The 13,401-nt window shown below is 53.9% G+C and overlaps 2 protein-coding genes across 2 annotated transcripts in view; one reads left to right on the forward strand and one right to left on the reverse strand.

The window, feature by feature from the left end:
* The first annotated feature begins 1,240 nt into the window (after window positions 1-1,240).
* LOC116518660 (kelch-like protein 2) lies at window positions 1,241-5,335 on the forward strand. The gene is made up of 4 exons (XM_032232174.1): window positions 1,241-1,316; window positions 1,844-1,922; window positions 2,203-2,430; window positions 3,835-5,335. Exons 1-4 carry the CDS (start codon window positions 1,241-1,243, stop codon window positions 5,333-5,335), a joined length of 1,884 nt encoding a protein of 627 aa, XP_032088065.1.
* A 1,968-nt stretch (window positions 5,336-7,303) lies between these two features.
* Window positions 7,304-13,401, reverse strand: part of LOC116518661 (kelch-like protein 3) — a 36,532-nt gene continuing 30,434 nt past the window's right edge. The window contains exons 13-15 of the mRNA XM_032232176.1: window positions 11,622-11,700; window positions 10,078-10,305; window positions 7,304-8,750 (exon numbers count right to left, since the gene is read on the reverse strand). Coding sequence (XP_032088067.1) covers window positions 7,304-8,750; window positions 10,078-10,305; window positions 11,622-11,700 — 1,754 coding nt within the window. The remainder of the gene's footprint in view (window positions 8,751-10,077; window positions 10,306-11,621; window positions 11,701-13,401) is intronic.

A 13,401-nucleotide genomic window follows, 5' to 3' on the forward strand; every position in this document is an offset into this window, starting at 1 on the left:
TTGGAATGTGCAGAGATGCATAGGATACTTTTGCAGTATCCTTTCCCCTGGAGCGGGGAGGGAATGGGGATTTTGCAGTATCCTTTCCCCTGGAGTGGGAAGGGAATGGTGATTTTGCAGTATCCTTCCCTCTGGAGTGGGAGGGAATGGGGATTTTGCAGTATCCTTTCCCCTGGAGTGGGGAGAGAATGGGGATTTTGCAGTATCCTTCCCTCTGGAGTGGGAAGGGAATTGTGATTTTGCAGTATCCTTCCCTCTGGAGTGGGAGGGAATGGAGATTTTGCAGTATCCTTTCCCCTGGAGTGGGGAGAGAATGGTGATTTTGCAGTATCCTTCCCTCTGGAGTGGGAGGGAATGGGGATTTTGCAGTATCCTTCCCCTGGAGTGAGGAGGGAATGGAGATTTTGCAGTATCCTTTCCCCTGGAGTGGGGAGAGAATGGGGATTTTGCAGATTCCAAATATTGGAATGTGCAGAGATGCATAGGATACTTTTGCAGTATCCTTTCCCCTGGAGCGGGGAGGGAATGGGGATTTTGCAGTATCCTTCCCCTGGAGTGAGGAGGGAATGGAGATTTTGCAGTATCCTTTCCCCTGGAGTGGGGAGAGAATGGGGATTTTGCAGATTCCAAATATTGGAATGTGCAGAGATGCATAGGATACTTTTGCAGTATCCTTTCCCCTGGAGTGGGAAGGGAATGGGGATTTTGCAGTATCCTTCCCCTGGAGTGGGAAGGGAATGGAGATTTTGCAGTATCCTTCCCCTGGAGCGGGGAGGGAATGGGGATTTTGCAGTATCCTTTCTCCTGGAGCAGGAAGGGAATGTGGATTTTGCAGTATCCTTTCCCCTGGAGTGGGAGGGAATGGGGATTTTGCAGTATCCTTCCCCTGCCACACCCTCCAAGCCACGCCCAGAGAACCAGTAGTACAAAAAATTTGAATTTCATCACTACTTCTGGGTGGCTTTGCGCCAGTCACTCTGCCTTAGCTCGGCCTACTTCACAGGGCTGTTGTTGTGAGGGGTGGGGAAAGGAGGCGTGTTATGGCTGCCTGAGGAATTCTGGGAGTTGGAGTCCGTTGCCTCTTAACCTTCCCAGGTTTGGGAAAACCGAGACGAAGAGAACGATTTCAGTTCTGAACTTCGTAATTGTTTCTCGAACGTGACTTGATTTCTCTCCGTCTTGCTTCGCTCAGACGGATAAACCCAGCTGCATTTTCTGGGATCAACTTGGAGCCACAAGCATGAATCCACCGTCGGACGGAGAGGAGGATCCTGCTGGAGATTCACCCAAACCTTTGGATCAGTACATACGGGAAGGTCAGTTTCCTATCCTTGTGAAAACAAGCCCTAATTTAGAACAATGCTAACTAGGTTTCCATGGAAAGATGCAGACCAGGAACGGCCTCCATGTTTGAGGATTGTTAGCAGGGATGTGGCCTGCTGGTGGTCATCGGAGCTGCCAGCAGATTCGGACTGTGAGGAGGTTGGGGAGGAAGATGGGCCAGTCCTGGAGTCTGGGGAAGGCTCTGAGGAGGGCTCTGTGTCGGAGGCAGAGAGGGGTCCAGGGCCATCCGACAGTTATCAGCTGCCTTCGGAGTCAGACATCAGTGAGGCAGAAGAACAGCTGGAGCCTGTTCCCAGTGTGTGTATGTGTAGAATTGCCAGAACAAGGGAACAGCTAAAGAACAGGGGTCGACTTGGGAGGAAGGCCACAGGTGGGCGGTGAATGGCCCCTCCCAGAGGGAATAAAAGAGGAGCGAAAGGGGAGTGGAGCTCGCAGGAGACTATTAATTCGCTTCATTGGTTCTTCACAAACATGCTAACAAGTCTGAGTTATTTTGCAGGCCTGAAACAGCTGGAACAGCAAGAGCTTCTGTGCGACACAACTATTGTGGCTAAAGGAGAACGATTCCCCTGTCACAGGTATTGTGTTATAGTGTCCTTTCTTCCTTCCTTCCTTCCTTCTTTCCTTCCTTCCTTCCTTCCTTCCTTCCTTCCTTCCTTCCTTCCTTTTTCTATCTGCCACTCCACTACAGTAAGATCAGGCCAAAAATTGCAGTGTGTGTGTGTGTGTGTGTGTGTGTGTGTCTGTGCAAAAACTGGAGAATGAGGTGAAAAAACAGAAGCCTCTTCAGCCAGTCAGGAAACATTTGGAAAGCCAGAGGGAAAACGACAGTCCTATTTTGTTTCCTGGACTGAATAGGATACTCCTGGCAGCTATCAACCCCTACTTCCGAGCCATGTTCTCCAACTCTTTCCGAGAGTCTCAGGACGGGGAGGTGCTTTTGCAGGACATGGACCCCGCCATCATTCACATGGTGGTGCAATATTACTACACGGAGGAAATCGAACTCACGCCGGAGATCGCGGAAAGCCTATACGAAGCCGCCAGCCGCCTCCAGATCCTTCCTTTGCTAGAGAGCTGCTCCAGGTAAGGACAATGCCTGTTCATTATGGGGAGTGGGGAAAACCACCCAGTCTTTTTTCTTGCTCAGGAGCGCCCTTTACAGTTCTCTTCCTGCTCAAAAGCGCCCCCTACAATTCCCTTCCTGCTCAAGAGCGCCCTCTACAATTCTTTTCCTGCTCAACAGCGCCCCCTACAATTCTCTTCCTGCTCAAGAGCGCCCTCTACAATTCTTTTCCTGCTCAAGAGCGCCCTCTACAATTCTCTTCCTGCTCAACAGCGCCCCCTACAATTCTTTTCCTGCTCAAGAGCGCCCTCTACAATTCTTTTCCTGCTCAAGAGCGCCCTCTACAATTCTCTTCCTGCTCAACAGCGCCCCCTACAATTCTTTTCCTGCTCAACAGCGCCCTCTACAATTCTTTTCCTGCTCAACAGCGCCCTCTACAATTCTTTTCCTGCTCAACAGCGCCCTCTACAATTTTCTTCCTGCTCAACAGCGCCCCCTACAATTCTCTTCCTGCTCGAGCGCCCTCTACAGTTCTCTTCCTGCTCAACAGCGCCCTCTACAATTCTCTTCCTGCTCAACAGCGCCCTCTACAATTCTCTTCCTGCTCAAGAGCGCCTCTACAATTCTTTTCCTGCTCAAGAGCGCCCTCTACAATTCTTTTCCAGCTCAAGAGCGCCCTCTATAATTCTTTTCCTGCTCAAGAGCGCCCTCTATAATTCTTTTCCTGCTCAACAGCGCCTCTACAATTCTCTTCCTACTCAAGAGCGCCCTCTACAATTCTTTTCCTGCTCAAGAGCGCCCTCTACAATTCTCTTCCTGCTCAACAGCGCCCCCTACAATTCTTTTCCTGCTCAACAGCGCCCTCTACAATTCTTTTCCTGCTCAAGAGCGCCCTCTACAATTCTTTTCCTGCTCAACAGCGCCCTCTACAATTTTCTTCCTGCTCAACAGCGCCCCCTACAATTCTCTTCCTGCTCGAGCGCCCTCTACAGTTCTCTTCCTGCTCAACAGCGCCCTCTACAATTCTCTTCCTGCTCAAGAGCGCCTCTACAATTCTTTTCCTGCTCAACAGCGCCTCTACAATTCTCTTCCTGCTCAAGAGCGCCCTCTACAATTCTTTTCCTGCTCAAGAGCGCCCTCTACAATTCTCTTCCTGCTCAACAGCGCCCCCTACAATTCTTTTCCTGCTCAACAGCGCCCTCTACAATTCTTTTCCTGCTCAAGAGCGCCCTCTACAATTCTTTTCCTGCTCAAGAGCGCCCTCTCCAGTTCTCTTCCTGCTCAACAGCGCCCTCTACAATCCTCTTCTTGCTCAAGACTGCCCTCTACAGTTCTCTTAAATAACAGCAGGGAATATGTTATTCTGGGCAGTTCCTCCTTCCTTGGTGGGGTTTTCTCTCCTTACTTTCTCCGTCTCTTTGCAGCTACCTGTTGGAGCACCTCTGTCCGGAGAACTGCCTGAGCATCTACCAGCTCGGCTACTCGCACAACGACCCCGCGCTCTTCCAGGAGGCCAAGAGCCTGGTGCACGCCCACTTCAAGCGCCTGTCCCAGGAGGCGCCCACTTTCCTCGACCTCAACCCCAGCACCTTGGAGAGCATCTTGGCTTCCGACAACCTGCTCGTCTCCTCCGAGCTCCTGGTCTACCGGGCCGCGTGGCGCTGGGTCCAAGCCCAGAGCCCCCTCCGCCTGCCTTTCCTGGCCCGCCTGCTAGCCCAGGTGCGCTTCCCGCTGCTCACCCCGGAAGAGCTGCGCCAGGTGCAAGCCGAGCTCCTGCAACGACCCAAGGAACTGCGCCCGCGCTGGAGGCGCCTCAACCGGCAGGAGCGCCTGGCTCAGTGCGGGGGTCTCCGGCGGGGCATGTTTAACACCTGCATTGTCTGCGTGGACCTTTTCAACCTGGAAGGCCCCGAGCTGCGGACCAAGGATTTCCAGGTGGGCTGCTACGACCCCCAAGCCGGCCTTTGGGAGAAGCTGCCGCTGCTGGAGAGACTCTACTGCGCGCGATGCGTGGCGCTGCGCGACCGGCTTTTCGTCACGGGCGGCGTCCACACGGACGACACCTACTCCAACACGCTGCACGAGTACAGCCCCCTGCGCGGCCGCTGGAGCCGGCTGGAGCCCATGTCGGTGGCGCGGGCCTCCCACGGCTTCCTCGCGTGGGGAGGCCGCCTCTTCGCGCTGGGCGGCTGGCGCAACTTCGAGGACTACCTCGACTCCGGGGAGAGCTACGACCTGGGCGAGCGGCGCTGGGCGCGCATCGCCCGCCTGCCGCTGCCCCTCAGCCACTTCGCGGCGGCCGCGCTGCGTGGGCGGCTCTACCTGGTGGGGGGCGCAACAGAGTCGGTGGGCACATGGTACGCATCGCGCAAGGTCCTGATCTACCAGGTGGGCGCCGACCAGTGGACTCAAGCCTTTCTCAGCAGCGGCGGCTACTGGGCGGGCGCCGTGGCCATGAACGAGGGCATCTACGTCGTGGGGGGCTACTTCCGCGGACGCGCGCGGCACCAGCAGCCCACGCGGGACCGGCGGCCTGAGCCGGATGGCTTGCGCTGCACCCGGCGCTGCTTCTTCCTGGGCGCCGACGGGCGCGTGGACCGGCGCGTGACGGTGCCCTCTTTGCCCGTGGAGCTGGCCGGGGCGGGCGTGGTGCGCTGGAAGCAGCGGATCTACGTGCTGGGCGGCGAGAACGTGGCGCTGGGGCGGCGGGCGGTGGGCGACAACGAGGAGGAGTATTACAACACCGTCTACTACTGGGAGCAGGGCGCCCCCCGCTGGGTCCGCTGCCAGGAGCGGCTGCCCTTTGCCAACTGGGGAGTCAGCGGCTTCGGCTGCGCCGCCGTTAAGTTGCCCAAGAAGCCAATCCTGGAGTTGTTCCGCAAGACGACCGTGGCACTTACGGGCCTGGAGGGGCCTGTCTGTTGAATGCCACCCCCCAACCCCGCCTGGCCCCTCTCTCTTTCTCTCCCGTTGGACTTCTCTCTCGTTCTCCCCCCTCTCTTTTTCTTTCGTTCATGCTTTCATTCTTTCTCCCCTTCCTTCCTTCCTTCCTTCCTTCCTTCCTTCCTTTCTCACACTTTCTTATTCTTTCCTCTCCCTCCCTCCCTTCCTCCCTCCCTCCCTCCCTCCCTCTCTCTCTCTCTCTCTCTCACACACACACACACACACACACACACAAACACACACACACACACACACACTCCGGGCCACCCCCTTGTCCCAACACAGAGTCTAGAAAGAAAGAAAAAACCTACTTGCTTGCCTACCAGCCTGCCTGCCTTTCATTCCTGAGGGAGGGGCTCTCCAGTATCTGGGCAGATTTATATATCCCTTTTTTTAACGTTTAAAATGTGTTCATAGTAGACTTAGCAGATTAAGGATAACTGCTCCAAGGTCAGTTTGAGTGACAGCTCAGCTCCACTGTGCATGTACGTGCACGCCTCCTAGTGGCGAGCAGTAGCCCATGCAGGAGAGGCGCACGCATGCATGGGGGGGAAGGGAGCAGGGTGGGGGGCTTGTCTGCCCCCTTGTGGGCCATTTTTGGTCCCAAGAGGCTGCAGGGAGACCGACTAGGTTCAAAACGGGGCACAAGAGGATCGTGTGCACGAGGGGCATGGGGGGGGGAGCGTGGGGGGGGGCACACACATGTCCAGGGGGGCAGTGGCCGTGTGTGTGTGTGTGTGCGGCTGTTGTGCGTGCATTGCATAATGGGTGCAGCTGTGCGCGAAAAGCTAAGCCATCACTGGTCTAGTGTCTCCTGCTTGAGGAAAGGTTTGGACTAGAGGACCTCCCAGGTCCCTTCCAGCTCTATTCTGATTGATGGATTGAAATGGTCTAGGGTCTCCTGCTTGAGCAGGGGGTTGGACTAGAAGACCTCCGAGGTCCCTTCCAGATCTATTTGACTGATTGAAATGGTCTAGGGTCTCCTGCTTGAGCAAGGGGCTGGACTAGAAGACCTCTAAGGTCCCTTCCAGCTCTATTCTGATGGATTGATGGATTGGAATGATCTAGGGTCTCCTGCTTGAGAAAGGGGCTGGACTAGAAGACCTCCAAAGTCCCTTCCAGCTCTATTCTGATTGATTGATGGATTGAAATGGTCGAGGGTCTCCTGCTTGAGGAGGGGGTTGGGCTAGAAGACCTCCAAAGTCCCTTCCAGCTCTATTCTGATTGATTGATGGATCGAAATGGACTAGTGTCTCCTGCTTGAGCAGGGGGTTGGACTAGAAGACCTCTGAGGTCCCTTCCAGATCTATTTGACTGATTGAAATGGTCTAGGGTCTCCTGCTTGAGAAAGGGGTTGGACTAGAAGACCTCCAAAGTCCCTTCCAGCTCTATTCTGATTGATTGATAGATTGAAATGGCCTAGGGTCTCCTGCTTGAGCAAGGGGCTGGACTGGAAGACCTCCAAGGTCCCTTCCAGCTCTGTCCTGATTCAAATTGATTCAACGATGAAGAACCTCAATAGAACCTCCTTCTTTCATCCAATGACTCGGCAGAATCAGCCACCCAATCCCACAGGAGACACCCCTCCGAGACCGTGCCTTCCATTGTCGGTCAAATTTATTGGGGGGGGGGGAGGAAGGAAAAACAGCGTCTTCAAATGTTTGGCCCTCCAAACCTCCTCGAAGTTCTAGCAGATGGTAACTCCAGGTCTTAAAAGACGTCAGGTGAGAACAGCCGACATCTTCGGGGTGAATCAATGCGAAGCTGCTGGGATTTGGCGCTTGGGAGACATCCGACAGTCAACCTATCAGAAAACGTGATGGTTCTGTGGCCCATGGTCTTTGTAGTCACCTCGAGAGGTCCACAGAAGCCAACGGCAATTGTACATCATTAGAGTCGTCTGTATGGATAATCCCAGTCTGATGTTCACGCAAAACACATTGGCGGGAACTACGATTTGGCGATCGCCGACACAATGACCACCGACGTCACTTGGAAGAGTTGGAGGATGTGAGGCTTGGGTCTCAACAGCGTCGCGCACCCAAATCTGCTGATGCCTTCTCGCGGCACCGGGATTTCGGCGCTGGCCCTGTGCCAGCGGGACTCGCCCGGCTGCCAGTGATAGATCACTTTGTACCGCTGGGAGAGATCTTCTCCGCCCAACACGTAGATCCGTTTGCCGCAGCGAACCACCGCAGCGTTAGCCAGGCCTCGCCGCAGCTTGGGAATGGCCACGTTGGGGTTCACCTTGCCGGATTCGTTGACGAAGAAACATTTACGGGTGCTGTGGCGGTTCTCCGGCACGAGGGCCCTCTCCTGCCAATCCTCGTTCTTCTTCTCGGTGTAACCCCCAATGACGTAGATGCCGTTCTCGGTAGCCACAGCGCCCGCCGCGAAGAAGCCCGTCGCCAGAGGGACCTGTGTCCACGTGTTGGAAGCTATCGCGTAGATCAAGACTCCCTTGTGGAACAGCCAGTGGTTGGAGACCCCGGTGGCACCTCCAAGGAGGTACACCTTCTCCCGCAACACGCTGGAGGCCGGGTGGCTCAGGGCGAAGGGCAACTTGGCCATCGGAGTCCAGATCCCCGTGTCGAGGTCCAGGATCTCGGCCAGGTTTAGGAAACTCTGAAATCTGCGCCAGCCCCCCATGGCGTAGAGTTTTTGGCGGTCGAACACGAAGCCGTGGGCCGCCCGGGGCACCGCCATGGCCGGGAGCTGCCGCCACTGGTTGGTGAAGGCATCGAATTCGTAGACGGCGTTGGAGTACGCGTTCTTGTGGACGCCTCCCGAGAGATAGACCTTGTCTCCGTTGGAGGTACAGCAAGCGTGGGTCAACGATTGCATGCCGGGGAGTTTCTCCCAGACTTCGGCCTGCGGCTCGTAGCAGCTCACATGGGCCTCTTCGCTCTCCAGCTGCTGATACTCGCACATCTGGGTGTCGATGCAGAGGATGTGCGGCTTGTACATGCCTTGGCGCAGCCCGCAGCTTTCTCGCAACCGTTCTGGGCCGTCCATAACTTTCCGTTCGAGACCGAAATCGTCCCATTTCAGCAGATCTTCCCGGAGGATGTCTTGCTCCTCGGGACCCAAGAGGGGGAAGCGGATTTGTTGCAGAAGATGTCCGAGGAAGTGTCGGCGCTGGCTGGCCTCGCCCTGCACCCACCGCCGTACCGCCTGATAGACCTTCAGCTCGGAAGCCACTTCGAGCCCGTCGTCGGAGATGATGGCGGTGAGGTCGTTGGGATCCAGTCGGAGGAAATTGTCCCCTTCGAACGTCTGCTCAAAATTCCGGATCAGGAGCTGAAGGACCGCGTGGAGGAGAGGCTTGCTGTGGTGCACCTGGGCTAAGGAATACATCTCAAAGCAGTTCTGGACCGAGAGATTGGCCACCAGGAACCTAGACGGAGAGAGAGGAAAAGGGGGGGGGCTTAAACTGAAGGGTCCCTGGAACTCTCTGAGCTCAGGGGTTTTCTTGCAGGGGTTTCATGACCCAGCTAGGTTACATCATCAGTGCTAGAAGGGGATGGGGATTGAGGAGAGGAGGAGGAAGGAGAATGTGGAGTCCTTGGTGCTTTCTTGGTTTTCGTGCAGACATTTCATGAGCCAGCTAAGTTACATCATCAGTGCTAGAAGAGGATGGGGATTGAGGAGGAGGAGGAGGAGGAGGAGGAGGAGGAGGAGGAGGAGGAGGAGGAGGAGGAGGACGAGGACGAGGACGGCTGTGAGGTCCTTGCTACTCACAAATCTTGGTGATTTTCGTGTAGACATTTCATGACCCAACTAGGGAACATCATCAGTGCTAGAAGAGGATGGGGATTGAGGAGGAGGAGGAGGAGGAGGGAGGGAGGAGGAGGAGGAGGAGGAGGAGGAGGAGGAGGAGGAGGGGGAGGAGGAGGAGGGCTGTGAGGTCCTTGCGGCTTGCAAATCTTGGTGATTTTTGTGCAGACATTTCCTGACCCAACTAGGGAACATCATCAGTGCTAGAAGAGGATGGGGATTGAGGAGGAGGAGGAGGAGGGAGGGAGGAGGAGGAGGAGGAGGAGGAGGAGGGGGAGGGGGAGGAGGAGGAGGGCTGTGAGGTCCTTGCGGCTTGCAAATCTTGGTGATTTTTGTGCAGACATTTCCTGACCCAACTAGGGAACATCATCAGTGCTAGAAGGGGATGGGGATTGAGGAAAGGAGGAGGAAGGAAGGAAGAGAGGGAGGAAGTTTTTGGTGCTCTCTGATCTTGGTGGTTTTCTCGCAGACGTTTCACGACCCAACTAGGGAACATCATCAGCGCATCACTGATGTCATCTACCTTAGTGACAAAATGTTGCACCAAGGACCTCATATACTTAATATTCCTTCCTCCTCCTATTTCCCCTACAACAACAATAACTCTGTGAGGTGGATTGGGCAGAAAGAGAAGGACTGGTCCAAAGTCACCCAGCTGGATTTTATGCCTAAAACGGGACTAGAACTCCCCGTCTCCTGGTTCCTTTAACCCACTAAAAAATGCTCTTTTAGCTTTTTAAACCAACTTTTAAAACTGACTGTTTAGCTTTTTAACCGATGGGCTAGTTTCCTGAGCACGCAGGGAGAAAGCAAAACTTTCCCAGTCTTGCGGATTCTGCCTTGCCGTGGGGTTGCTGGGATGGGAGGCCACCAAGAGATCCTGGGGATGCGTTCAAACCAGCCGCCACGCCCTTCGCACCATCGTAAAGGAACGTCTGGGAACCTACCTGCAGCAGACGGTCTCCAAGGGGATGATCTGCAGCTGGCTGGCTCCGGTGAAGAGCGACGGAGCCAGATCGGCCGTGAGTGCGAGCTCTTCCGTGTAGATGTACTTCAGGATGTTTTGCAGGAGGGACGGAGGGACGTTCTCCAGCTGGACCTCCGACCCCTCCAGCTCTTTCCCACCTTGGACGAAGACGTCCCGGAAATAAGGACTCACGGCTGCCAGCAAGGCTCTGCAACGAGAGGAAGATGTCGACACGTGGTTTAGACAGCTGTGGCATCGATATATGCCGGGGTCTCTAACGCTAGTCCCCGGGACAACGTTCCTGCAAGGATGGTGGGCCTGAAGAGGATTTTCTACAGATTTTCTGCAGGGCCAAACAAGGAAGCAAATCCTGATTCCAGCGAACTCAGTCAATTGCTTTCTCGATTAACCATTTTTCTTCTTTCACGATCAGCCTTGCCTTTAAAGCACGATTCGCACAGTTATCCCGGAAAATTACCCCCAAATTTGTAGAAACTAACAGAATTAACAGAGTTGGAAGGGACCTTGGAGGTCTTCTAGTCCAGCCTCCTGCTCAGGCAGGACATCTTATTCCATTCTAGATAAATCACTGTCCAGTTTCTTCATGAAAACCTCAGAATGCCCAGAAGCGAGTCGCTTAACGGCCATGGCAAGAAAGGTCGTAAAAACGGAGCAAAACCCACTTAACTATCATGTTTAGCAAGTGGAAACTTTAGAGTCTGTTACAGTCACAATTCAGCCCCAAATTTGTGCTGCTGAGTGAGACGTTTCACGACTTCTCACGCCGCATTTGTTCAACGCATCCCTGCAGCTGTTAACATTAGTCACACGGTCGTTAGTCACACGGTCGTTAAGCGAATCTGCCTTCCTCGTGGACCTTGCTGCTCAGAAGGTCGCCAGAGGCGATCGCTCAGGGAGAACTGGAACCGTCGTAAACGTGAGTCGGTGGCCTAGCCTTCCGAATGTTAAGTCGCGTGACCCCGTGGGGATGCTGGAGTGGTCATAAGCGTGGAAAAACGATCCGAAGAACCTTTTTTTTCCCCCAGCGACGTCGTAAGGACTGGCTGATTTTGCCTACCCCACCCCTCCCCTCCCCGGAGTCTCCACGTAGCCCGTTTTGGATGTGATGTAAGAGCCTGCGCGGAGGCTCCGGGAGGGCGAAAAATAGGCCTCCCTGAAGTCCTAAAATCGGCCTGTTTCCAGCTTCCGGAGCCCAGGGGAGGCCGTTTTCACCCTCCCGGAGGTTGGGAGAAAGCCGTCAGATCCTGGGGAGGGGTGAAAACCCCTCTCCCGTCCCCGCAGAAGGCCGAGCAGGCCATGCCCCCCATGGCAACCCAGCCACCGGGCAGAGACTTGCAAAACATTTTTCAATCTCACCCCTGCTCAGGGTGCTAACGGTTCGTTACTACGGGATGCGGAAAGAATGAGACATCCCCGGTCTTAGAAGTTTGATGACTTTCTGATAAGTTTCGAACAAAGTTTGGGGAGCCCGTGGGCAGAGCTGGGCACCGGCGAGACCCTTACCTGTGGCAAGGAAATCTCTGTCCATCGGCCACCAGCGTGACGTCACAGAGCAGCTCCCCCTGGTACATCTCGGTCAGTCCTGGCTCCAGGAAGAGGAGACAAGCTCAGATCAACAAGCCAGGTTAAAGCCCAACATTTTCCCACGCTCCATCCAAGCTCCAAATTCTTGAGCAATGGCAAAAGATGCCAAAATTTGCATTTCCCCGTCCCCCCCCCAAAAAATATGACAAACGAAAAGTCTTTTTTCGCGCGTTAAGAACAGGTAGTCCCATACTTATGACGGTTTGTTTAGCGACCGTTCGAAGTTACAACGGGACTGGATAAAGCAACTGAGGACCGGTTTTTTTCCGTTTACCGTCCCTTCTGCGGTCAGGTGGTCAAAATTCAGATGCTTGGATGCTGACTCGTATTTATGGTGACAGGGTCCTGGTGGGGGGGGGGGGTCGCCTGATCCCATTTTGCGACCTTCCAGCAAGTCGATGGGAAAGCCCGATTCGTTTAACAACTGTGTTCCCCATTGATCAACTGCAGGGATTCGCTTAACAACCGTGGCAAGGAAGGTTGCGAGACGGGGCAAAATAGCCATCTCGCTTAGCGACAGAAATGTGCAATCGTAAGTTGAGGACTATCTATAGGATAAGCATTGGGTTTCTAAGTATGGGAAGCATCCTTCCCTTAGAGTTCAACTCCCAGAATTCCTCATGGCTGGCTGGCCGGCCGGCCTGGGGAATTCTGGGAGTTGAAGTCCACGTGTCTTTAATGGTTGAAACACGCTGCTCTAGAGAAATCCAGAGGACATTGTCACGTCTTTTCCTCAAGAATGAAGTTTAAAAACAACAAAAACCCACTTTCGGAGGGAGAAACTTTTTAAGAACTTAGATATCAGCACTAAAACTTTTTCTATGGTTTCTTCGTTCTTCTGGGGAAACTTTTAACACACTTCAAATTAACGATCCACAATTAAAATTATTTAGCGTTCCAGCGTAACTCTGGAACGCCTCGAGCAATTTCAACCGAACTTGGTACACAGGTGACTTACTCTCTGGAAAGAAATACTGGGGGGGGGGTTTTAAGATCCCCTAATACCCCTCAGGGTGTGTCTCCCTGTGTGTGTCCCCCTGTGTGTGTGTGTGTTAGAGCATAACTCCTGGGCCGCTGAAATGAAAAGGACTGAATTACATTTATCGTGTCAAGTCACAGTACTTTTGACACTGATCGTGTGCATTTTGGATTCAAGTTCTGTTAAGATACAGCCTGTTGTGCCTTAAAATGCCTTCTACTGTACAGCACAGTGGAGCTGCTATGGTAACACCCGTAACAACACCCCTCGGGCTGTGTGTTCTGTTAAGATGTAGCCTGTTGTGCCTTTAAATGGCTTCTACTAGACTACTGTAAAATGGATTCTACTGTACAGCACAGTGGAGCTGCTATGGTAACACCCGTAACAACACCCCTCGGGCTGTGTGTTCTGTTAAGATGCAGCCTGTTGTGCCTTTAAATGCCTTCTACTAGACTACTGTAAAATGGCTTCTACTGTACAGCACAGTGGAGCTGCTATGGTAACACCCGTAACAACATCCCTCGGGCTGTGTGTTCTGTTAAGATGCAGCCTGTTGTGCCTTTAAATGCCTTCTACTAGACTACTGTAAAATGGCTTCTACTGTACAGCACAGTGGAGCTGCTATGGTAACACCCGTAACAACACCCCTCGGGCTGTGTGTTCTGTTAAGATGCAGCCTGTTGTGCCTTTAAATGACTTCTACTAGACTACTGTAAAATG

This window comes from Thamnophis elegans, chromosome 15 (genome assembly GCF_009769535.1).
Source record: "Thamnophis elegans isolate rThaEle1 chromosome 15, rThaEle1.pri, whole genome shotgun sequence".
NCBI classification, from domain to species: domain Eukaryota; kingdom Metazoa; phylum Chordata; class Lepidosauria; order Squamata; family Colubridae; genus Thamnophis; species Thamnophis elegans.

Excerpts from the sequence above, each read along its gene's own strand:
- LOC116518660 (XM_032232174.1), top strand. The coding sequence starts at position 1,241 with ATGAATCCACCGTCGGACGGAGAGGAGGATCCTGCTGGAGATTCACCC. Across the intron at positions 1,923-2,202 it reads GAACGATTCCCCTGTCACAG|GATACTCCTGGCAGCTATCA; the intron begins GTATTGTGTTAT and ends TGGACTGAATAG. Across the intron at positions 2,431-3,834 it reads TTGCTAGAGAGCTGCTCCAG|CTACCTGTTGGAGCACCTCT; the intron begins GTAAGGACAATG and ends GTCTCTTTGCAG.